Source organism: Cebus imitator, unplaced genomic scaffold (genome assembly GCF_001604975.1).
Source record: "Cebus imitator isolate Cc_AM_T3 unplaced genomic scaffold, Cebus_imitator-1.0 Scaffold199, whole genome shotgun sequence".
NCBI lineage: Eukaryota > Metazoa > Chordata > Mammalia > Primates > Cebidae > Cebus > Cebus imitator.
In genome coordinates, this window is record NW_016107514.1 from 16,374 (window position 1) to 40,655 (window position 24,282).

General features: G+C 37.9%; 1 protein-coding gene across 1 annotated transcript in view; it reads left to right on the forward strand.

The window, feature by feature from the left end:
• The window catches only part of LOC108317225 (aspartyl/asparaginyl beta-hydroxylase), a 157,542-nt gene that overhangs the window by 15,350 nt on the left and 117,910 nt on the right, over positions 1–24,282 (forward strand). Inside the window, exons 7-12 of the mRNA XM_037745387.1 lie at positions 293–340; positions 799–831; positions 5,010–5,051; positions 5,366–5,422; positions 9,920–9,964; positions 23,951–23,992. Of these exons, the coding sequence (XP_037601315.1) occupies positions 293–340; positions 799–831; positions 5,010–5,051; positions 5,366–5,422; positions 9,920–9,964; positions 23,951–23,992 (267 nt within the window). The remainder of the gene's footprint in view (positions 1–292; positions 341–798; positions 832–5,009; positions 5,052–5,365; positions 5,423–9,919; positions 9,965–23,950; positions 23,993–24,282) is intronic.

A 24,282-nucleotide genomic window follows, 5' to 3' on the forward strand; every position in this document is an offset into this window, starting at 1 on the left:
ACCACTGTTGAGATTTTGGTCTTTGTAGGTTGGGTGCTGGAAAGAATATTGGGAAATGGAAGGGGCAGTATGATATATTATAAAGTCAGGCTGGGTACAAATCCAAGTTCTGCTTTTTCCTATCTTTGTGACTTAGACATCAAATTATGCAATGTTATTCAGCTTAAATTTTATGAAATGATAATGAAAATAGCTTTCTGACAAAGTTGTGAAGATAATACTTAATTTATGAGTCTCTTATAATGGTGTTTGGTTTTTTCCTGTTTGGCAAAGGTGTGTTTTTGTTTTTTAGATTCCAGTGAACCAGTAGTAGAAGATGAAAGATTGCACCATGATACAGATATTACATGAGCATTTTCATTAGATGTAAAATATTACCTTAGGTTTTTCAATCACATGCTGTGTTTACATGGTGATTTTTCTTTTAAAGGCACCAAAGAAGTAATTTTGACATCTAATGCATGACATTTGGTTTTATAACAAAGTTAGTTGTAAGAATATCAGGCTTTCATATTTCACCTCATCCACTAACATCACCTCCATAACAAAAAAAGAATGCCAAATTTTAATGCTGCTTTTGTGTATCAAATTCCTCTATGCCAATTTGAGAAATTTTAATGAAAATAATTTAGCTGCCCTTTAACTGCTTTTGGGCAGAGGCATTTATTATTGACTCTGCAAACATTAATGTTTGGAGAAATAATGTTTATGATTAAGTAGATTTTTTTGTTTGTTTTAACTAAACAGTTGTATAGAATGACTCATATAATACTTATTTTGCTTTTATTTTTTTTTCAGATGACGCAACATACCAAATCTATGAGGAACAAGGTTTGCAAATTATTTCTAACCTTAAGCCACCTGCTTGTTTTAAAATATAACTATAGTTTGACTATAAAATAGGGAATATTATGCTTTTAACTATAAGCATTGCAATTTAAAACATCCAAATGAATGGTATTGTTCAAAGAATTTACGTGGGGAGACTGTTTACCCGTTCCACTGCTTCTGCCATTGCCTAAATAATTTCTTAAATTGTTTACAAGTTGCCTTAGAGACAGTTACAGCCATTCAAGAAAACCAGTCTCAGTAATTTATAGTTGTCTCTCTCTTAACAGAAGTATGCATGAACAACTACTTTAGCCAGAGGTAATTACTTTAGCTGCTTCTACAAATTAATTCCACTCTCAAAGGTGACTGATTTGTCACCTTGGGGAATGTCAAGAAGCACTGGGTTGTAGGCTTAAAGGCAGCATAGAGAAAACAGTTCTGGCAAATTTGTGGCATCAGCAGCATCTGATTCAGTTTAGGCCTGTACCTCCCTTCTCTTGTGTCCAAACATTGCATGGACTATTGTGTTGAACTCCACGAAGTAGATTTTATTTTCCCTGCTTCCCAGAAAAGAGAAATAAGGTTCAGACATTATAAATAAGCTGCCCAAGAATGTATGACTAAGAAGTAATAGAGCCAATAATATATCCTTTTTATTCCATTATCCTCAAAGATGATTATGTACGAAGAGAGAAGTCAATTAGGTATAACTTTACATGTAAAGCAAGAAAGATGAAGAAATACATCATAATTGAGCTGGTGGATATGGAGGACTTTCTATGTTCTAGATAGTTTTAGGGCTTGGAATTCAAATATGAATAACAGGATCCCTACTTTCAAGGAATTTGTGGTGTCATCATAGTGAATCACAGTTGAAAATTAGGAATTTTTATAAATATGAGTCATATTTATATAATGATTTAAGACTTGAGATGCTACCAAGTTTATCATCATAGTGGCTATTTCTAATGGGATATGGGTGATGCCGTGGGAACAATCCTAGGTTGTGTCTTTCAGTACTGATAATTTTTATGAAAAGTTAAAGAATTTGAACCTGATGTGTTCACGGGAAGATTTGGGGCAGGGGGGAAGCTGGGGGAATAATTTTGTCTTGAGATTGCGCTTAGATTTTCTTTCCAATCTTTAATTTGAAAGAGAAAATCGGAATTGAGAAATACAAGTTGTGTGTAATGATGGGATTTGAGATATTTTCCTCATTTCTACTGATCATTATAATGTTTTAAAAAATGTACTATAAAGGACGTATTTGGAATGCACTTTGCAGACTAAATCTAGAGGAATTTAAAGTCAAACTTGTAAGAAGTATGAAATTAGATTTTATGCACAAAGAGTATTATGTATTTTCATAGGCAGAATATCATAATAAGAGTAATTTAAAATGTTAACACAAGGCAGTAAATATGACCTAAGGGATCAACAAGATTGGGTAAGCTACTTTGGATTTCTTTGTGATAATAGAACATAAACTGTTTCAAACAAATAGATCTAATTGAACAGAGCATTATTTACTATATGCTAAAACAATACCTTTGCTAAAATTCAGTAATCAGAGTAGGAAAACCAAGTAACTGTCATGTAAATGAAGCTGTAAGTAGGGTGAGATTTCAGTGGGAGAATAGAATATATTCTGTATTAAACTCCCAAACTCCAGAACATACAGTTTGATAGAATTATAGCAGGAACCAGCTTCCGCATCAAAGATAACCCAGGAATCATCAAGGCTACATTGGACAAACCTGGGAAGTGACAGTATGGTCTTACCATGTAGTTGACTTATTTATTCTTATACTATTTAGTGTCTTCTATCCAAAACACAGGACACTGGAGCAGTTCCTAGTGAAGAATACACACATGGTTCCTGTTCTCATGGATCTTATATTTTAGCAGGGGAGTAGAAATTAAACAAGTGATAGCATTGTAGTTTTTATGCCCAGTTGTGATAAGTGCTGGGAAGGACAAGTACAGTGGTAACAAGAATATATAATAAGGTACCTAGTTTGTGGGTGAGGCGAGCCCTTCCTGAAGTTTGAGCTGAAGGTCGGAGCAATTGACAAGGCAAGGGGAAAGGCAGCTGGAGAGTCATATGAGGTCTCTGACGTGAACTTGCAAGCGTAAGGCTGAGGTGGTGACATGGGCTGGGTTCAGAGGATGCCTGTAGGCGAGGCCACGGACATTCATTCTTCACCTTCGAGCACTGCAAAATCAGATCTGCATTTTGAAAAGACTGATCAGTCTGGCATGCAACAAACAGACTGGAGAGACAAGAGTCAATACAGGGAGAACAGTTAACTTGGCTGTAATCATCCAAATCGGGTCTTTCCCTGCGTCACATCTCTGTCTGCCTGATAAGGAACCAAAGGAGATCAGTTTCAAGAAAGGGATGTTCAGTGGTGCCCTGTGCTACTGAGAACCATGTGAGATGAGTGCTGAAAACCTGCCCTGATCTGGCGCTGCTATGGCCTCACCAGTGGCTTTAATTGGAACTGTTTCAGTGGATGGATAGGACAGAGATGAGATGATAGTTCAAACCAGGGTGGTGGTAGTGATGGAGGACAGAAGTGGGCAAAGTTGAGAAACACTTAGAAGGTAAAATTGGTAGGTCTCAATGCATGGGTGTAGCTGAGGGGAGACAACAAGGTGCCAAGAGCCACACCTACTCTTCTGCTTGTGCAGCCTGATGGCAGCGGGTGCTCTTCTCCTAACACGGGAGAGACTGGAGATAGGGAACAGGGCAGGGGCTCATGAGTCCAGTTCTATAAGTGGTGATAGTGAGATTTCTCTGAGGCATCCAAGAGGAGAGATCAAACGAGCCATGTGGTGGTGTTTGACTCTCAGAAGAGAAGTCTGCTTCATGATTGTGAGTGTGGGGATCATCAGAGTAGTTACATGGACATCAGGACCAAGCTCAAGGAGAGCACATAGACGGAGACATGAGGCGGTTCTTTGGCTGGACTTTGAAGAAAGCCAGCATTTAATGACTGCCAAGAAAAAGATGAAGTGAAAAAGAAGATTGAGGGGGAGAAATGAAAGACCAAAGGGGAGAGTATGATCACCCTGAAGTCCAGGGGCACGGTGTTTAGAGAAGAATGGTGTTGCCAAATACAGTGAGGGCAGGTGAGTGTCCATCAGATCAAATGAGGTGCTGGCGGTGGGTGGGGGTTCAGCAGGAGGCTTTCCAGGGGTAGGGTCGGGGTCCAGAAGACAAGTGGCAGTGAGTTGAGAGGAGCGGAAGAGATGAGCCATGAGATGTAAATGACTCTGAAGAAATTAGATTGTGCAATGGAAGAAAGAAAGCGTGAGGGGAAGCAAGCTTAAGAAAGAGTGGTGTTGCTTTTTTAGGTCCGTAGAGGCTAGAGCATGTTTAAATGCTGACGCTGCTCAGGGTGATACAGTGAGCACACATTCACTGCTCCTTTCTCTTGCAAATCCGGCAAAAGGACAAACACATTAAACATTGTTCCCTGCTGTACCCCAACACTGAGAATGTCTGAAAGACACCAGGCACTCAATAATTTTTCTTTATTAAATGAATAAGAAAGAATAAACTTATAACCATGCTGGGAAAAAGAAGGATGTTTGCTTGTAGTGTATCAGAAAATTGGAGGTATTTTGGAAGATCAGGTTGACCAAGGAAGCTATGATCCACTGGGCCCTGGAGAGGTCTGCGTGGAGATGAGATTTCCTTGCAGCAGAGCAGAGAAGAAGCACTGAGCCTCATGCCAACCAATGAGGGAGGCAAGGGCGGTGCACCCTTGTTAGGGTGGGGAACCCTTCATTCTCAGGGGCTGGCAGCAGAGACATTTGGCCCCAGGTTAGAGGTCTGAGAATTGTTTCCTAAACAAAGCAGGGAATCTGCCCATGAACACCAGTATCCAGTTGATTTGCAGGGTACAGCTTCTGCTAATTCAAAACCTCCACCAAAGATGTGAAGAAAAATTTTAAAAGGTAGTAAGTGACTGCCCTGGAATTAGAATCCAGACCTGTTTTACTCTGGACCAAACTTATCTCCACCCTACTTTCTAGTGGGCTGTTTCCCAGTGACTAAACTGTGCAGGTTCAAAGATGTGTAAGGCATTGTCTCCGCCCTTGAAGCATGTCGTCAGTTTTTGTGTTATAATGAAAGTTGAAGGATTTATCTTCCTTTTTTTCTTTTTTAGTAGTATATGAACCTCCAGAAAATGAAGGTGTAGAAATCACAGGTAAGTTTTTTCTGTAAGCAGATGTTTTCTGCTCCCCCTGTATTTTGTTGTGTCTCTTACTTGTGGAGCAAAGAATGAGTGTAGTAAAAATGCAAGACATTTTCAAGTCAGTAAGAAAATAATTGAGTATCAAAATGAAAGTTAATATTCTAGTATAAATATTATCCATCAGAAGACCCTGTTTAAAAAGAGTCAGATTTAGCAATCTGAGTGGGCATGAGTTAATTTAGGAATCTGAGTGAAGGCAAGTTAAATGTAAGATGTGTCACTGATCAGCAACATGTAATGAATTCTGATTTTACTATTTATTTTAGAAGTAACTGTTCCCCCTGAGGATAATGCTGTAGAAGATTCAAAGATAATTGTAGAAGGTAAGTTAATTTACGGAAACGGTTTTACCTTCCATATGAGAATTATGTTTGGTTATTCCAGTGTGTATCGAGCATTTCCTACTTGCTGTCTATACAGTGCTCAGGAGCTAGGAGTACAAAAGGAAAGAAGACAGAGTCCTGTTTTCATTGGGGCTGGCCTTCCAGTGGCCAAACAGGTGATAAATAAAGGAATTAAGGATTATGAGAAGTACAAGGATATACTGTAACAGCAAACAATTGATGAGGGTATGGAGAGCTACCCTGAGTAGGAGCAGGTGGCCACCCCCAAGGGGTGATCTGGTGAGAAGGGCATAGCTATGGGCAGAGATGGGTTGAAAGATGGGTCTTTTATGTCATGATTCAGCTGGAAAAACAAAACAATTTTTTTGTTTTTTTGGTTGGGGGAACTGAAGGGATGATTCTGAAAAATAAAAATAATTGCATATGTTAAACAGTGACGCTTCAGTACTACTTAGATTTAAATATATTTCTTAGCAGTTTCCAGAGTTCTTTCACATATATATTATTTCAGTTGCTCCTCGTAGTAGACACTGAGAAAGAAGGAGGGCAGAGACCTTTGTACTTATTTTGCAAATGAAGGCCTGAAGCTGGAGTGAGATCAGGTGACTGGCTAGCCCTAGGTGCCGTAGCTGTAAGTGACCAAGAGGATATTCAACCCACGACTGGGACCCGTGGGTGACTCTGCATTGGGGGTGTGAAGTTATGGGGGTATGGGGGTGTCTGCTCTAACAACCATAAGTTGCCAGGGGAAGCATGTAACAGGAAGAATTTTGTTCATACGATTACTCTTAAAATTCATTTAGGGGCAGCTGATTGTCATCTTTCAGATTAAATGTTACTGCTTTTGAGCTTGGTTAGGCAGAATGGAAAATGAAATGGTACAGTTGACTGAAATGGAGGGAGTTAGGTGTGAGGGAATGGGGGAGGCTAAAACTGCTCTCTGTGTTCACTTAGCTGCTGGGAGAGACCCTGTACAGATGCTGTGGGCTCTTGTGTACTGAATTGAGTTGAGATTTTTTTCCCACCTTCTGTGACTCAGTTCTGTATGAGGAATGTTAATGTTCTGAAGAATATTTCTGAGTCTATACATTTATTTGGTGAGAATCAGAAGATGGAAACCCATAATCACTGGGAAGAACTTTCTCCAGCCCACCCCACATATGGTTTATAGAAAAGAACTAACATCACAGTAAGCAATTTGACTCTACCTTTCTTGGTTTAGAAATGGTTTTTTTCCTCATACTTTTCATTGTTTTGATATGTTGGTAGAAGAGTAGCAGAGACTGCTAAGGGAGTTGCCTGTCCTGGGCAGTGGGACACCCAGCTGTCCACCTACTGCCCACCCTGCAGCTTCTGGGGTGGGCTCCTCCAGTGCCTGAATGGACAGTGAGGGGAGCTCGTCTCTCACACATGCCACCCTCATTTTTCCTAACTCCTCTTATCTTGGCTGGTTGTTTCAATATATACTTGGATTGCCAGACCAGAAACATGGAACTCATTTTTGAGTCCTCCTCTCCCTGTCTCTATAACTAATCCAAAGACCTGTTGATAGACTCCCTAAACATTTCTCAAATACATTTGTTTATAGCTTGTGTATAGCCCCTTATCTGGCTCAGCCCCTTCTCATCTTCCTAGATGACAGCAGTAGCCTGCGAGCTAGACATCTTGACTCTGTACTTGTCCTCTTCAAATCCATCTTTCACATGCCATTAGGATGATCTGTCCAAAAGTATCAGCCCTGTATTTAAACCCTTGTGTTATTCTCCATCAGTGTCACTGGTTACTTTCAGTTGCAGATAATAGAAAACCAAACTCAAACTGGCTTAAGCAAAAAAGAGGTAGGTACAGATCAGTCAGGGCCTTGCAAGGCCTACTATGGTTTTGGAATATATTCTAGGTACATGTGAATTATGAAAATTCTTAAACAAGATAGAGCATAATCTGATTTTTTTTTTTAGATGTAAAAGTGAATTGCTTTCACTTCTAGTTAGAAAATAGATTTAATGGAGCAAGAATGAAAGCAGAGGGAGCCACACTGTTAGGAAATTATTGTTTACTAATCCAAGGAAGGATTGTGGCAGCCTAAAATAAGATCATGGCAGTGGGAATGGAGGGGAAATTGTTGAACCTGAGATATATTTTAGAATTAAAATTAATTGACCTTTCTGATGGTTGTGAAGCAAAGATGGGGAATAAAGAGTTTACTTGGTTTAAGTATTTATTAGTTAATTTAAGTAACTATTCGATGATGGGGCCATTTATAGAGAAGAAAACTATTAATAGAATGGATTAGATTGGTGCAAAAGTAATAGCTAAACCCACAATTGCTTTTGCATCAACCTTATAGAGGAAACTGGTTTAGGGGAGAAAATAAAAGGCTCCAGATCAGACATTTTAACTCTGGGAGTTATGTGAGATATCCAAGTGGAAGTGTCAAATGGGGTGTCGGATATGCCATCCTGAACTAGTTGGGTGAGTTTTTTTTTTTTTTTTAATTTTTTTATTTTGAGACGGAGTTTCGCTCTTGTTGCTCAGGCTGGAGTGCAATGGCGCATTCTCGGCTCACCACAACCTCCACCTCCTGGGTTCAAGCGATTCTCCTGTCTCAGCCTCCCAAATAGCTGGGATTACAGGCATGTGCCACCACACCCAGCTAATTTTTTGTATTTTTAGTAGTGACAGGGTTTCACCATGTTGGCCAGGATGGTCTCGATCTCTTGACCGATGATCCACCCACCTTGGCCTCCCAAAGTGCTGGGATTACTGGCGTGAGCCACCGTGCCCAGCCCTAGTTGGGTGAGTTCTAAGATGAATATAAACATTTGGGAGCCATCATCATGGAGATGGTATTAAATCCATGGAAACTGATGTGATCATTTTGGAGGTGAGTGAAGATAGATTGGCATGCCCAGGACTGAGCTCTAAGAATCCAATATTGTGAGGTTGGATGGAAGGTGAATAGCCATTGTTTGAGGGGGAAAACCAGTGAAGAGTAGAGAAGGAAAAGTGGGAATATGTTTCATGCTGTTACTGAGTGGCCCAGGAATTTCAGGACTGAGAAATATCAGTTGCATTTGGCCACATGGAGATTGTGGATGATCTTACCAGAAGCCATTTGAGTAAATTAGGGGAAGTGAAAGCCATACGAAATGAAGTGGGTTCAAAAAGACCTGAAGTAAGAAAAAGTAGGCTATGTAAATAGGTAACCGAGATTGTGCTGATAAAATTAATTCACTGTTTCCTTTTAGAAATCAGGTTATTACATCATATACCAGAAGAAGTTTCATTTGAGTTTATTGAATACATATTTTTTGTAATAACTTTGGATGAAAATTTAACTTGAAATACTACCAATAAGGCTTTCTTAGTCATCAGTGATGGAAATAACAAAAGCAGCAACTAATACTTTATGATGTACAATATTTTGAGCCTAGAATAACCAAAGAAATTCTGAGAAAAACATTGGCAAAGTTGATAATGTGTTAATATGTCTCCAAATAAGGACAGAATAAACAGGCAAACCTACTAAAAGCCAGTCACAACATAGCTATTCAATACTCACTGTACTGCCATTATAAGAAAGAAATATTACCAGATACTAACAGTGGTTAGTGGGAATAGGTGTGATTTTTGTTGCTGTTTCAACTACCTTTTATGTAAAATATTTCCAGATATTCTGGTTTGAGCATGTGTCACTTTTATAATTAGAATCAAGTAAATGCAAGACAAAAAATGATTAAAATAGCTCCATAAATGTTTTATATTTTAGAAAATGCTATTAAAAATTCTTTCTTTTGGCCAAAGGCTGTTAACAGTTTGTAAGGACCAAAAGGAATGTTGACGTAATCTTATTACTAGGTTAAGGTAACATTAAATGGGTTGCTAGGTTTGAAGATATTAATATGTGATGTAATTTCATAGAGCAAATGAGATCATTATGTCTTTAAATCATTGAGTGGGGACATCTACCATCTCTTTAGTTGTAATTGCATTGAAGAAACCAAGAAAAAAGACAAGGTATTAAATGTTCACATTCACATCTTTGACTAGTCTTAGAATATATTACCTTGAATGTTAGTTTTCTAAAACAGCTTTATGAAGAATAGTGTTTGATATTAAAGAAGAAACAAGATGCTTTAAGTGTCTTTCCACAGTTCTGTTAGCAAATCTGATGCAAAATTATGGTGAAAGCGTAGGTTTTAGTCCATAGCTCCTTTGCTGGGCAATGGAGTTTGAAGTTAGGCAGGTACTCTAAAACCTACTGTGCTGAACTGTTGAGAAATACACAACATTTTGCTACATTGTAGCTGATTGTTCTTTGTGAGAGTATAAAAGCCTAATGTTTTTATGGTAATTTCAATTGAATTTTTTTTTTAGTCTATGAAAAGTGTCATCATTACTTAAATCTGGCAATGCGTATTTTAAACACTGATCGGCAATATGTAACAGATTATAACTTTTTTAAATTTATTTTAGAAGTAAGCATTCCTCCTGTGGAAGAACAACAGGAAGTACCACCAGGTATGACATTTTATATGTTGTATTTTCCTCTTTTGTTATTTTTATAAATTCTGTTAATATTACCAAAGGCTTTATAATGAATCTACGAAGGATAAATATTTTGAGAGAGATTAACTGTACCTTAATTTTTAAAATTTTCTATGTTTTGATCAGTTTAACCAAAGTAATGGTTGCTGATCTAGAATTTGAGGAGTGTTAATGATCATATGATTTTGCCATTTATAGATGGTGGTAGTAGTAGAAGTTAGTGTTTTTCAGTTTTCCTCTTTGATTGACAGGCCATTCGATGGATGATGTGGAATCAGAATTGCCTTAGGATGAAGGTTGAATAGTGGATAAATTGCAACATTACTCCTTTCGCCACCCCCCTCCCCGCCATTCCCCATCTCTCCTGAGAGCGTCTTCAGTGCTTTTTGGCAGTCCAGGCTGCCCAGTGCTTTTCAGTCCTCCATGGTGTTTCCTTTTAGCTCATTGCATTACACCCTTTTCTCTGTTTTTCCCTACTTTTCCTCCACCTGACCTCTCTTGTCAGCATTGAATACAAAGAATGGGAACAGCATTTCCGCCAAGGCCTATGGTTTCAAATGCATTTTAGATATGACATAAACTATTTCTGCAACCAGAAGTGAGTTTATAAACCTCCCATTCTCATAGTGGGAAAGAATGTTCTATCAAAGAGGATTTGGAAAATCCTGCCTCTTTCCCAAGTGTATTTCTTCTCATTTCTGCATTTTATTTTTGTGTCATATTTATTTGTTCAACCTTTACTTGTATTTTCTACATTTTAACATGAATTTTGTAGCAGTGATGTGCATTCCTGTAATGATTTTGGTAGAAATAATTGTGCCTGCCGAAATTTAATAAATACTAAATTTCAAATTTCTTTCTTTAATAATAAAAAAGGATAAAATAATTGAAGAATATATTTAGTTATATATGGAATGCCTTAGGTTTTGATAGTTGTCTTGCCATGTATATTAATAATAATAATATGCAGAAACAAATATTTGATTAAGAGAATGGAATTGTTAGTATTATAATATGGATGAGAAAAGGAGTCGATGGAGAAATTGACCTTTTACATGATGACTACTAGGCAGTATGTATTTGTGTTTAAAAAACTTGGACAGGGCAAGGGCAGCTGATATGTATGTCCTGGTTCTGCTGGTTTCCTTTTCGTTTTTAAATGATGCTTCACAGAGATCTCTGTTTCTATGGAAGAGGCAGGACCAGTTACAGAATTAGCATTTTGATTACTATTCCATGCCTTTAAGAAAATTATTTTATATTCCTAAAATAATGTTTCAACAACATTAATATATTTCTGGTTATAGTTCATATTTTAAAATATTGATCTAGTTTTTGTAAAGATAGGGAAGATAACATTTTTCAGACCAAAAACTTCTATACTTTTATTTTCACAATTTATAACTGAACCCAATAGTTTATTTGGAATGTAAATTTGAAACACCAAGTGTCTGAGGTGGTGGAATAAGGTGCTTTTTTAGATATTTAAGAACCAAAGCATATACAAGTGAAGATTTGGTTAATATGCGTAGTTACCGACATAAACTCCCAGTAAGTGGTGGCTATGACTATTGCTTAGTAATTAAATAGCCTGATCTTAGAGGTAGATCGAGAAGCTAAACTCTGGATGTGAGGACGATCAGGCTGTGAGACCTGTCACCCCATTGATCACCAGGGTTGATTTGGTTGAACTGGCCAACTAGGCAGGTGTCCCCTTCCTCCCTCACCATTCCATGAGCGTCCCTCCCAAAGCTGCATGCTTGGCTTGGTTGAAGAGGATGACCATCCCCGATAGGACAGGTCTTCAGTCAAGGGTATATGAGTAGCTGCGTTCCCCACTAGAACCTCCAAACATGATTAAGAGAAGCTAAATTCTGAAAGACCTGATAGAGAAGTTGTAACCTATAACTTGGTATCAAAAATTTGAGTGATCCACTATGTTGTTATAATTTGACCTTGCCAGAAGAGGATGTAAGGCTGAGAGTCAGCAATACAGTCATGTGTCATTTAATGGCAGGGATGCAGACTGATTCTGTGTCATTAGGTGATTTTGTTTTTGTATGAACGTCATAGAGTAGCCTACTATACTTCTAGGCTGTACGATACAGCATATTGCTTCTAGACCACAAACCTGTACAGCATGTTACATGAATGCTGTATGCAGTTATAATGCAATGGTAAGTATTTGTGTATGAAAACATGTCTAAAAATAGACAAAGTATGGTAAAAAAAAAATACGGTATAAAAGGTTAAATTAAAAGATATACCTATTGTATAGGACACTTCATGGGTAGAGCATACAGGCCTGGAATTTGCTCTGGGTGAGTCAGCAAGTGAGTGGTGAGTGAATGTGAAAGCCTAGGACCTTATTGTACCCTACTGTAGACTACAAACACTGTATACTTGAACTACACTAAATTTATTAAATTTTTTCTTTAATAATAAGTTAACCTTGGCTTACTGTAACTTTTTAACTTTGTAAACCTAATTTTAAAAATCTTTTTGATGATTTGCTACTAAAAATTAGTTTAAAACACAAACATATCATACAGCCATATAAAAATATTTTTATATCCTTATTTTATAAGCATTTTTTATTTTATTTTTTAACTATTTCAACTTTTTCATTAAAAACTAAGACATAAACAGATATATCAGCCTAGGCCTGCACAGGGTCAGGATTATCAATCTCACTGTCTTCCACCTCCATGTCTTGTCCCACTGAAAGGCCTTCATGTGTAATAAGAGGCATAGAGCTGTCGTCTCCTGTGATAACAATGACTTCTTCTGGAATACCTCCAGAAGGACCTGCCTGAGACTGTTTTACATTTAACATTTTTTTAAACAAGAGTGTAGTCTAAAAGAACCGTAAGAGTATTAGAAGAGTAAAACCAAAAACATAGTCCTTTATTATCGTTGTCATGTATTACGTATTGTGCATAATTGTATAGGCTATGCTTTGATACAACTGGCAGTGCAATAGATTTGTTTACACCAGCATCACCACACACACATGAGTAATATGTTGTGGTAGGATGTTATGAAAACTAAGATGTAGCCAGGCAATAGGGCTTTTCATTATCGAATGGGACCACCATCGTATATTTGGTCTATCCAAACATTGCTACGTGACATGTAACTGTATTTTTAACCATTGCACTTGGTTTTCTTATTTTCTATAAGTCTTAAGTCCTACTCTGAAGGCATCTTGCCTTCTTTCTTGCATATTTATAAATTTATAAGTGCTGGTGCAGGTGGATTCTTGGTGAGCATGTGGAAGCTCAAGCCTAAGATTTGATTTTTCTGGTTTTACAGGCCAATCGATTTGAATATTAGGTTTTTAAGATTGATTTTGGAATTTCTCATCCATTAGCAGATTTTCACCTTTCTCCTCAAACTCATATTTTTTACTTGAAATCATACAACATATTTGTAGCAATATGACAGCATAAATATATACAACACAAATGGAAAGACTTATAAAGGAATTACTTATGAAAGCTCATTGGAGTAAAATTTTCTCTCAAACAGTATGTTAGATCATATGACTGAGTCTATTAACTATTTTTCTGTTATACCATGCCAGAAAAGAATTGTAAAAAGTTAGTTTATGTTTTGTGTAATCATGTTATTCAGAATGGAAATATGTGAACATCATGGTTTCTGGGCAATTCTGCCACTCCTCCTTTGAAAATGGAGATACCACTTGCAGCTCATCCGCCGCTGAGTATTGTAGCTGTGGTAATGGGTTCACTCTATTGCATCCATCCAGACCTTTCACTCAGGCCTCCCCATCACCCAGCATTTTTAAACATTTATCCATGAGGCCTATAACCAGTTTTAGGATAGCAGCACCAGAGGTCTGAGGCAAGAGTAGAAATTGACTTTATATTCTTAGCAGCTAATGTTCCATTATATATATATATATATATATATATATATATATATATATATGAGAGAGAGAGCGAGAGCGAGCAACTGCTGTGGTATAGGCTCTGTGCTGGCTAGTGCAGATACATGATTGACAATGTTGTGCTGGCTTGGTTCACAATCCTGTGGATACACAGTGGAGTAAAATAAGTACAATTAATGTCTCAGACCTGTACACAGCAACATACAGAAGGAGATATAACTCACCCAGCTTCAGAGGGATGGGATAGAGAATGAGGTTAGCCTCCCAGATGTCCTTGTGCTAGTTTTAGCTGTTTTGAGATACCGATAAGAGCTCCAGGAGCTGGCAGGAGGACAACAGAGGAAGCTAGAGCTTACAAAGCACAAAGGCCATGACACCCTGCCAGTCGGGTGAAAAGTAGGCAAGTGTCTCTTCTCAGAGGATCTTATATACTATATTTGAAAGTTTTGATCTGCTGGGCACAGTGGTTCACACCTGTAATGCCAGCGCTTTGGGATGCAGAGGTGGGAGGATTGCTTGAGCTCAGGAGTTTGAGACCAGCCTGGGTAACCCCAAATCTACAAAAAAATAAAATAAAATTAGCCAGGCTTGGTGCCATGTGCCTGTAGTCTCAGCTACTCAGTAGGCTGAGGTGGAAGGATCCTTTGAGTCCAGGAGGTCGAAGCTGCAGTAAGCTATAATTGCACCACTGTGCTTTAGCCTGGGTGACAGAGTGAGACCCTGTCTCAAAGTTTAGGTCTGTGCCTAAAAATGACAGAAGCCACTGAAAAAAATCCAGGTAGAGGAGTTACATGATTGAATCTCAATTTGAAAAGAGTCTAGCAAGGAGGTTTAGACTAGTAAGGGGCAGCTACCGTAGGCTAAGCCAAAAGTGGTGGGAGCTTGGCTGCATAGAATGAATGGAAAGGTGCTTGACTTCATGGAAACTGGAATTGGAAATAATTTGATGGGAGAGAGAGAGGAGTCCAGGTTCCTACATTTCTGGCCTGAGTCCTTGTGAATGAATGGCAAAGCGTTAATGGTGGTAGAGAAGGCAGGAGGAAATGGAGAGAAGCAGAAGAGATGACAGGCTGGTTTTGGAGATGGTGGGTTTGCACCTTAATGAACCACTTCTGAATGGTCTTCAGACATTTATTTGAATTGTTCAAAACTGCGGTAGAACGTTTCATTTATTTGCCTTTTTATGAATACTCATTGTTATACTTTGAACAATTTTCCATTTTCCCAGGGTACTTCTAAAATGTATCTTCCTCTCAAATCCAAGTCCAGAAAATTGTTGGATGCTAAAGAATGTAAAATTCATTTTAAAAAATGTTTTCTGTTGGGGTTTAATTTACACGTGGGGAAGTACTCAAGTGTTGAACTTTTCCATATGTATATACTCGTACCCGTTACTCCAGAGCAAGTTAAAAAGATGTAAAGCTTTTAGCACTCCAGAAGCGTCTCCCGCTTCCTACCTCTCAGTAATACCCCAACCAGAGGTAACCACTCTCGTGACCAGCATCATTGTAGATTAGTTTTGTCTGCTCTTGAATTTAATAGATCCGTAAACACACACGTTTGTTTTTGTGACTTGTTTCTGTTCAACATCTTGTGAGTTTCATCCACCTTGTTAAGTGCAGTCATTTGCTCTTATTCATAACTGTTACCTGCAGTTTAATCCACCCTACTGTTGATGGACACAGTGGGTTTTTTTTTTTTCTCTCAGTTGTTGACTATGAAGAAAGCTGCTATAAATATTTTTGTACTGTCTTTCTGGGGGAATATAAGCATTTATCTGTGTTGGATATGTAAAGGTATACATAAAATGTCTAGTTGTTCCACCAAACAATTCTGTTTATATAAAAAGTTTTGGCTGCAAATAGATAGATAGATAGATAGAAATTGGTAGGAAGGGAGGGAGGAAGAAAGGAAATATTGGGATCCAGCTTCAGAAGTCATATCAAGGTTTTGCAGGGCCTTTCTGTGCACCAGCTCCTTTTCTACTTTAATTGTAACACAAATGCAGTGCTGCAGCAGTAAAACAAATCCGATAATAAAGTTTAGAATGAAAAAAAAAGTAAGAAGTTGGATAGGAATGAATTTTACTTCTTTTAAAATACTTATATGCTTTTCTGGAAACCATCATTCTCAGCAAACTAACACAAGAACAGAAAACCAAACACCCCATGTTCTCACTCATAAGTGGGCGTTAGGCAATGAAAACGCATGGACACAGGGAGGGGAACATCACACACTGGGGCCTGTCGGGGGATGGGGGAACTAGGACAGGGATAGCAGGGGGTGGGGGAATAGGGGAGAGATAGCATTAGGAGAAATACCTAATGTAGATGATGGAATGATGGATGCAGCAAACCACCATGGCACGTGGAATATGTAACAAACCAGCACATTCTGCACATGTACCCTAGAACTGACAGTATAAATTAAAAAAAAAAAAAACTTATATGCTTCTATTGTCAACCATTTATGTTATCAATATATTTTAAATTTAACTTTTAAAGTAATATATTTTAAATGCAGCTTATAGTGTCCATTTGATCCTTGAAACTGCTTCTTGTGTTTGTTTTTCAAATACCATACTAGATTTCGCTTTCTTTTTAATAGAGTGAAAATATTGGAGAAAGAAATTTAATGCTGTGTTTCTTAAAATGTTGAGATTATTCAGTTCAGTTGTAATTCTCAAGTGCTCTAAAGAACTTCAGTTTTCATCAGCAGCGTTGCAAGTCATCCCCAGGGGTAGTTGACTATTCTGTTACCAAGTTGTCCTTAAAAACAAACACCAAAAACAACTATTGCTTTGTTGGTGAGTTTTTTAAAAAGTAGAATGAAAATGAAGCAGTTTCACAGTCTGTGTCTGGTTGGTCCTTTAATTTAGATTTCCCCTTATTTTTGCAGATACTTAAAGCTTCAAAAAGACTGCCCCTACCACCACAGGAGGACCAGCCTAACCATACGCTCCAAAAGATGGCTGTGATAGATCTTGTGAAGCAATTACTGAGCAGATCAAGATCTTTGGGAAGGAACACTAAAGATGTTTTTAATGAATTATAGTCCACTGGCATTTTAGTGTATTTTTTTTTCTTTTTAGAAACACATGTTTCTAAAAAACGTAATGTTACATTCCTGCATGTCCCTTTTGATAGCATTAGTGGATCCATTGGATTTCTTTTTTCTTTTTGTGACACAGCTTTTAGTCTTACCTGAATTTATGTGTGCTTTTCAGACAGTAGTAATAATTATATTGATGATGTAGCAGCAATTGTGTTGGCAGGTTTTCATATATTATTGGCGATTAGCACTAACTGTTGGACTAGCTTGTATAATCTGTGTTAAACATAATTTAAAAACTATTAACGGCACTTTGTGTCAGCACTCTTAAGAACACTAACAGAGATCATCATTAGCTGTGAAGATTTGAGTTGTATATATCTGCACTGATACTCATATCAAAAATTTCTTCATTAGCTTCAAGTATTCAGATTAACACTCCAGTTGTGAAATTTTTGTAGCTTTTAGCTGATTAATTAGAAAAAATTAATATTTCAATGAAAGTTTTAAATTATCATTTATTTATTTTTTTAAATGAGAGAGGAAAGCTGAAATTCCTTGTTAAGACACAAGGAAAAAGAATGGCCTACTATTATCTGCAAAAATGCTTTGTTGGCATCTCAGATTGATCATATAATAGCTATAGTCTCTTCAGCATTTGTTTAAATTTTAGAAAATCTGTATAAATTAGTGGTGCATAACTTAAAAATTATTCTACCTTTGGCTAATTAAGCAATGCCCCTGCAGCACTAGATACCGCTCAGTGCTTTTACTAGATGATCTCAGTAATGCCTCGAGTTGGGTTGATTGAGGATGTGTGAAAAGCTCACAGAGCCCGATGCCTGCTGCTATTTCACAGTGATGAGCCTTTTTCTTTCTACACTGAAGACTTTCTTCTATATTTAATGTGGTTTATTTTGGGCTCAGAAATAATTACTGTGTTGAAAATAATCCTTTGTCAGAAAAGAAGGTAGCTACCACGTCATTTTGAAAGGACCATGAGCAGCTATAAGCAAAGCCATAAAAAGTGGTTTGATTGATACATTAGGTGTAGCTCTTGATTTTGTTAACATTAAGATAAGGTGACTTTTCCCCCCTGCTTTTAGGGTTAAAATAAAAGAGATTTCTATATTTTTATCACTATAGATAATAGTTATTATACTATGTAGTGAGTTCTGCATGGGTACTCAATGTATAATGAAGCCTGAAATAATAAGATAATAAGAAAAGCAATAATTTTCTAAAGCTGTGATATTGGTGATACAGAGGTGATACTCAAATTATAAGAAAGCTCTTCATTTTGTGACTTTAGAACACTACTTTTTATAAAGCCATATTTTTTTAGGGAAACATAGGAGTGACATAGAACTGATGAATGAGTAAAATAAGTTTTACTGGATTTTTGTAGAACTCTGGACATTGAGGATTCATTATGCTGTGGTTAACTTTAAATATTTTTTCATTCCAAATATCTGAATTAATGAGCCTTGTCTTTACAAATATGTACCATTGTGCAAAATCAATGGATTTTCTAAAAATAATGTAAATGTCTTCTATTAGATGTGGAGTGCAATAAAATACAGAAGAATTCTCGGTATTGTCATTATTTTTGAAATATAAGGTGTTTTTAATTTGTTACATAATAAAGTCAGTTCATTTTGTCCTTACTGGTATTTTAAGAGATTATAGCATTTTTGGTAACTAAAATCACTGAGGAATACCTTCAGCCAGTTAATGTATTTCTAACAGATAATGCTTATTTAACATTTACTATCATGTTACATTGCCAGGGGGCAAGATTAAAATTAAATAGCTCCTGCACCCATCCTTTGTAGGTTTTGTCCTTCACCTAGAAGTTTTGATTATTCCCTGGACAGCCTGCTCCACCTTTTTTCCCCTAATTTTTAATTTTTATGGGAGCATAGTAGATGTGTAAATTTGACTACATGAGATATTTCAATATAGGCATACAAAATGTATAATAAATAATTGTTGACTATAGTAACCCTGTTGTGCTATAAAATACTGGATCTTATTCATTGTATCTAACTATATTTTTGTATTCATTAACCGTCTTCACTTCCTGCCTCCCTCTCTTCCCACTACCCTTCCCAGACTCTGGTAACCATCCTTCTTCCCTCTGTCTCCATGAGTTCAATTGTTCTAATTTTTAGCACCCACAAATTAGTGAGAACATGTCATGTTTGTCTTTCTGTGCCTGGCTTATCTCACTTAATGTAATGACTTCTAGTTCCATCCATGTTGTTGGAAATGACAGGATCTCATTCTTTTTTGTGGCTGAATAGTACTCCATTATATATGTACCACATTTTCTTCATTCATCTGTTGACAGACACTTGACTTGATTTCAAAGCTTGGCTATTGTAAGTAGTGCTGTAATAAACATGGTAGTACAGATATTTCTTCAATATACTGATTTCTTTTCTTTTGGATATATACCTGGCAGTGGGATTACTGAGAGAAAACATTGAGGAAATGTCCAGATCACTGGTCTAGGCAAAGATTTCTTGAGTAATACCCCAAAAGCACAGGAAACCAAAGCAATAACATTAATATGGGATCACATTAAGTTACAAAGCTTCTGCACAGCAAAGGAAACAACAAAGTGAAGTGATAAACCGCAGAATAAGTCAAAATATTTGCAAACTACCCATCTGTCAGGGGATTAATAACCAGAACATGTAAGGAGCTCAGACAACTCCATAGGGAAAAATCTGATAATCTGATTTTTATAATAGGCAAGAGATCTGAATTCTCTAAAGAAGACATAAAAATGGCAAACAGGTATATGGAAAAGTATTTAACATCCTTGATCATTGGAAATGCAAATCAAAACTACTTTAAGATATCATCTCATCCTAGTTAAAATGACTTTTATCCAAAAGATAGGCAGTAATGAATGCTGGTGAGCATGTGGAGAAGGGGGAACTCTCGTGCACTGTTAGTGGGAGTGTAAATTAGTATAGCCACTGGGAGGTTCCTCAAAAGACTGAAAGTAGAACTACTGCCCCACCTTTTATACATGACTTAAAACTGGGAGGATATTTAATTCATCGTGAGTGGATGAAGAGCTTTTCCATTTCCAGTCTTCATTCTCTGGACAGAAAAGGAGAACTAAATAAGGAAGAAGCTGCTGGGGTTCTAGAACAGGTTGCTTTCAGCTTCAGCATGTCCAGAAGAAACAACAAAAATAAACACTAATGGTAAGCAGACCCACTTTTATTGAATGCACCCACTCTGCTGAGTACTGCGCATACCTATCAGGGAGCTAAGTTTTCTCAGCAGTAAGTATTACTCCCACCTGCAGGTGAGCAAAGCCAATGTCAGTGAGGCGGGGCACCTGCTGGCCCGTGATGACATGCCAGTATCCAGAGCAACTCTCGGGTAGCTGGTGAGAGGTGGAAGCAATTGGAGGGAGGCCAAAGCGTGGGCAGGAAGACAGTTAGGCAACTAACTAGTAATAGGTGATGTTATACAGCATGAGCTACGGAAGTGCTAGTAGAGAGAAAAGGAGACTGGAAAGCTTTCACTCGAGGACTGGTCAGTGTGGGTGCTCAGGGCGAGAGCAGAGTCTCATGTCCCAGGGCAGGGAGCGAACAGATGCCCATGTGGTAATGGACTCAGAGGGATGAACAGGCCTGGGTGGAAATTTGCTTTGAACATATGCTGACTCCAGCCAGAACTGCTCAGCCGGCAGGTTAGCACAGTGGCTGGAACATGATGGAGTACGGTATATCTGAATCCACAAAAGTATTTGCTTTAGTGGTTGTATGACAATTTTTAAAGATCAATATCTCATTCTTTTTAGTAAGGCTTTTATTGTTCTGATAAAGTAATATTTAAAGGAGAAAAAAGTAAGACAGGTAAAAAGTAGTGTAACATCTTTTTTCTGAATACAAATATTTAAACACTAAATATGAGTTACATGTGAGCTTGTACTTTTGTAATTTTCAGGGGTGGGCTGAGCATATAGCTTCCTTTAGTTAATGAATTGCCCATTACTGGGATTTAGAGTGTGATTAAAGTAGTGTTTTATGGAGCATAGTCTCTGAAATTGGTTTTGCTTGTTTTTTAACCCTGGACAAGCTTCCTTAGCCTCTCTATGCCTCAGTTGCCTTATTTGTAGAATTGTAACTACCTCCTATGACTGATGCGAAGTTTAAATGGGATAGTCTGTGTTAAGTGCTAAGAACAATGCCTGCATGTTCAAGGCAGTCATGTTCAATGCATGCTCAAGTCATTTTCCTCTTTGGCACAGTGAGGTTCATATGAAACCTCCCAGAGAATAAAGGAAAGTAGCACTTCATTATTACCTGTGCAGAATGCTGGTGAGGTAAGCTGAATCTCGTAGAAAGTTCCTTTACCTAAGCTAAATTTAAGCACTAAAAATCGTAGCACCTAAACCGTATCCTTTGCACATTTTCTCCGTATCCAAAATGAGTCTCAGAACTCAGCTTGTGATGTGAGGTAAGGGACAGAGGAGGACAAGAATGAGAATATGAGGTCTTTTGCCTTGGGGCATGCAATGGTCTGGGTGAGGCCTTAGGTCAGAATGCCACCTCCTTTTAGATACAGCATGAGGAGTGGAAGAAAGATGATGGTCCTTGTTTCTGGGCCCTTGTCCAACCACACTCACCACGTTCCTGGGAGGACAGGAGAGACCTGGCCAGGGCCCTCCCACATCGGGATCAACACCTTCCACTTCTGTTTAGAATGTGACCAGTTCAAACCCCACTCCTCCTTTCTTATTTCCCTCCCAAGAGTGGGAAGATCTGTGGAGACCCCTAAACTCCTTTTCATGACCAGCGCCCACCTGTTCTATCTAGCCCTGTTAGGAACTTGCATTTTACACTTGATTTTTCTAATCACATCAGCCATTTACAGTGACTAGGGGATGTGGAGGGCTGCAGTGTTCCTGCAGGTACTGCTGATCCCCCAGAAGGAGCTCTGTCAAGACTGGGATTTTTGATGCTTTTCTTCATTGTTGTATCTCAGATGACTACAAGGTGCCAGGCAGACATTATTAGGTGCTCAGTTAATATTTGCTGAATGAATGGTATTGAATGGTCTAGTTCAGCTACCTAACTTTATAATGAGGAGGTTACAGTTAAAAAGATCAGGAATTCTAGAACATTCTGCCAAGAGCTACAAGTCCTTAAAAAAAAAAAAAAACTTGCATTATTCTTGCAGCACTGCCCAGAGGTATGTGCTGTCAACTTTATAAAACCAACTCCAAAAGTCAAGACTGGCACCTCTCCTCATTTCTCTTTCAAGAAAGGTACACAGTGTTTCGATGGAAAGAACGTATGCTTTGGAATTATGTAAACTGCTGGCCTTGATAGCTTTGGGCACTTTAATTTCTTAACCGTCTGTTTTCTCCTATGTACGAAGAAGGCGGTAAGACGTTCTCCACAGGGTGTGAGCAAACAAGAGAATCCATAAGTGATGTGGCACACTGTATTTCAAAGCTAGTTCCCCTTTCTTCCTCTTCTCTAGCGACTCAAAGGAGCAAAACCACTTGACTTATTAAAAAGCCTTTCCCTGCATTAAAACAAGCCTCAGATTTACTTTTCATCTTCCCAAATTGAAATGTTTTATATGAATGAATATGGGAAACTTGAGACCAACAAATTGGTTTGTGTCAGTGTTCCCTTGACTGCATCCCTGATCTCATCGACATCCTCTTGCAGCTTCTGTGGGAGAGGACAGAGTCGGATTTTTTAAATCAATCTCCCAAACTGCCTTGTTCCCACACCAGCCCATGTGCATATGCCCGTGTTCCTAGAAATACCCAAAGAATAGGTAAGTTCCTACTAAGGCTGTAATCAGGTGATCGACCTTGAAAATTAACTAGATCGTAATTTACATTACATGGTAGTCCTAATGTGAAGTTATAGGTGCAGAAATGAGGTTAAAAACACATGGTCAGCTCATATGCTGCTGTTTTCACTGTGAGGGGTGGATGTTCTTTGGCTAGTCTAGGCTCTTGGTGGGTGTTATTGTTCTCGGTAATTCTATCTGTGGGAAAGACACTGTGATTTGCTTAGTGCATCTGACACAGGTGGACTCTTGGGTTCATCTTTGGCTTCCCACCTGGGCTTCAACACCAGCTCCCACAATGGGTCATCTGTGTATGTGTAAAGTTCTTAGAGTAGCATACTAATATTCCAAGCAGTGTGACATGCTGCATTCCTTTAAATCACATGATGTCACTTATTAAAGTAGTTTTCTGATTTTAAGAGACAATAAAAATATTGAACAAGCTTTAATGATGGCTTCTCCCCACCCACATGTCTTTGTACCATAGAGACACTTAGAGTTGATGTACATCACTCACTCCAACTCTCTTATCTTATAGACAAGGAGTACTTAGCCTGGCGCCTGATACCTGTCTACCTTGTCAGTGCTTGGTGACTTATGTATAAGTAATTGAAATATGCCCAAATCTTGATACTTTCTATTTTTTTTTTTTAAACGGAGTCTTGCTCTGTTGCCCAGGCTGGAGTGCAATGGCATGATTTTGGCTCACTGGAACCTCCACCTCCCAGGTTCAAGCGATTCTTTTGTCTCAGCCTTCTAAGTAGCTGAGATTACAGGTACATGCCACCATGTCTGGCTAATTTTGTGTGTGTGTGTGTGTGTGTGTGTGTGTGTGTGTGTGTGTGTATTTTTAGTAGAGAAGGGGTTTCACCATGTTGGTCAGGCTGGTCTCAAACTCTTGACCTTGTGATCCACCCACCTCAGCCTCCCAAAGTGCTAAGATTACAGGCATGAGCCACTGCACCCAGCCCAAATCTTGATATTTTCTAATGAATTTCATGTGTAATGAATTCCAGATTTAGGAAAATTGGATTGTTTGCTCAGAATATATGTTTATTTAATTATACTTATTGAATTCATTTAAATATTGTCATATATTTTGAGATACTGAATGATTTGCATAGTACTTACTATGTTTTGTCTTTAATTTTCAGAAACAAATAGAAAAACAGAGGATCCAGAACAAAAAGCAAAAGGTGAGATTGTCAAACAGCCTTTAAAATATACATGGGGAAAGTCAACATACCATCCAAGAATAACATGATTTTATTTTATGTCACTAATTGAAAGAATTTGCTCCTGGTTTGTTATTTCAATGACTTTATCAACAAACACTTATTAATATTCTACGTAAACATTAAGAGCCAAAGCGCAGAAAGAGATTGCCGGGCCTCTCATTCTAGTTCTGATGTTCGTGCTCATGTGTCCTTGGGAAAATTACTTAACTTTTTTTTTTTTTTTTTTTTTTTTTTTTTTTTTTTTTTTT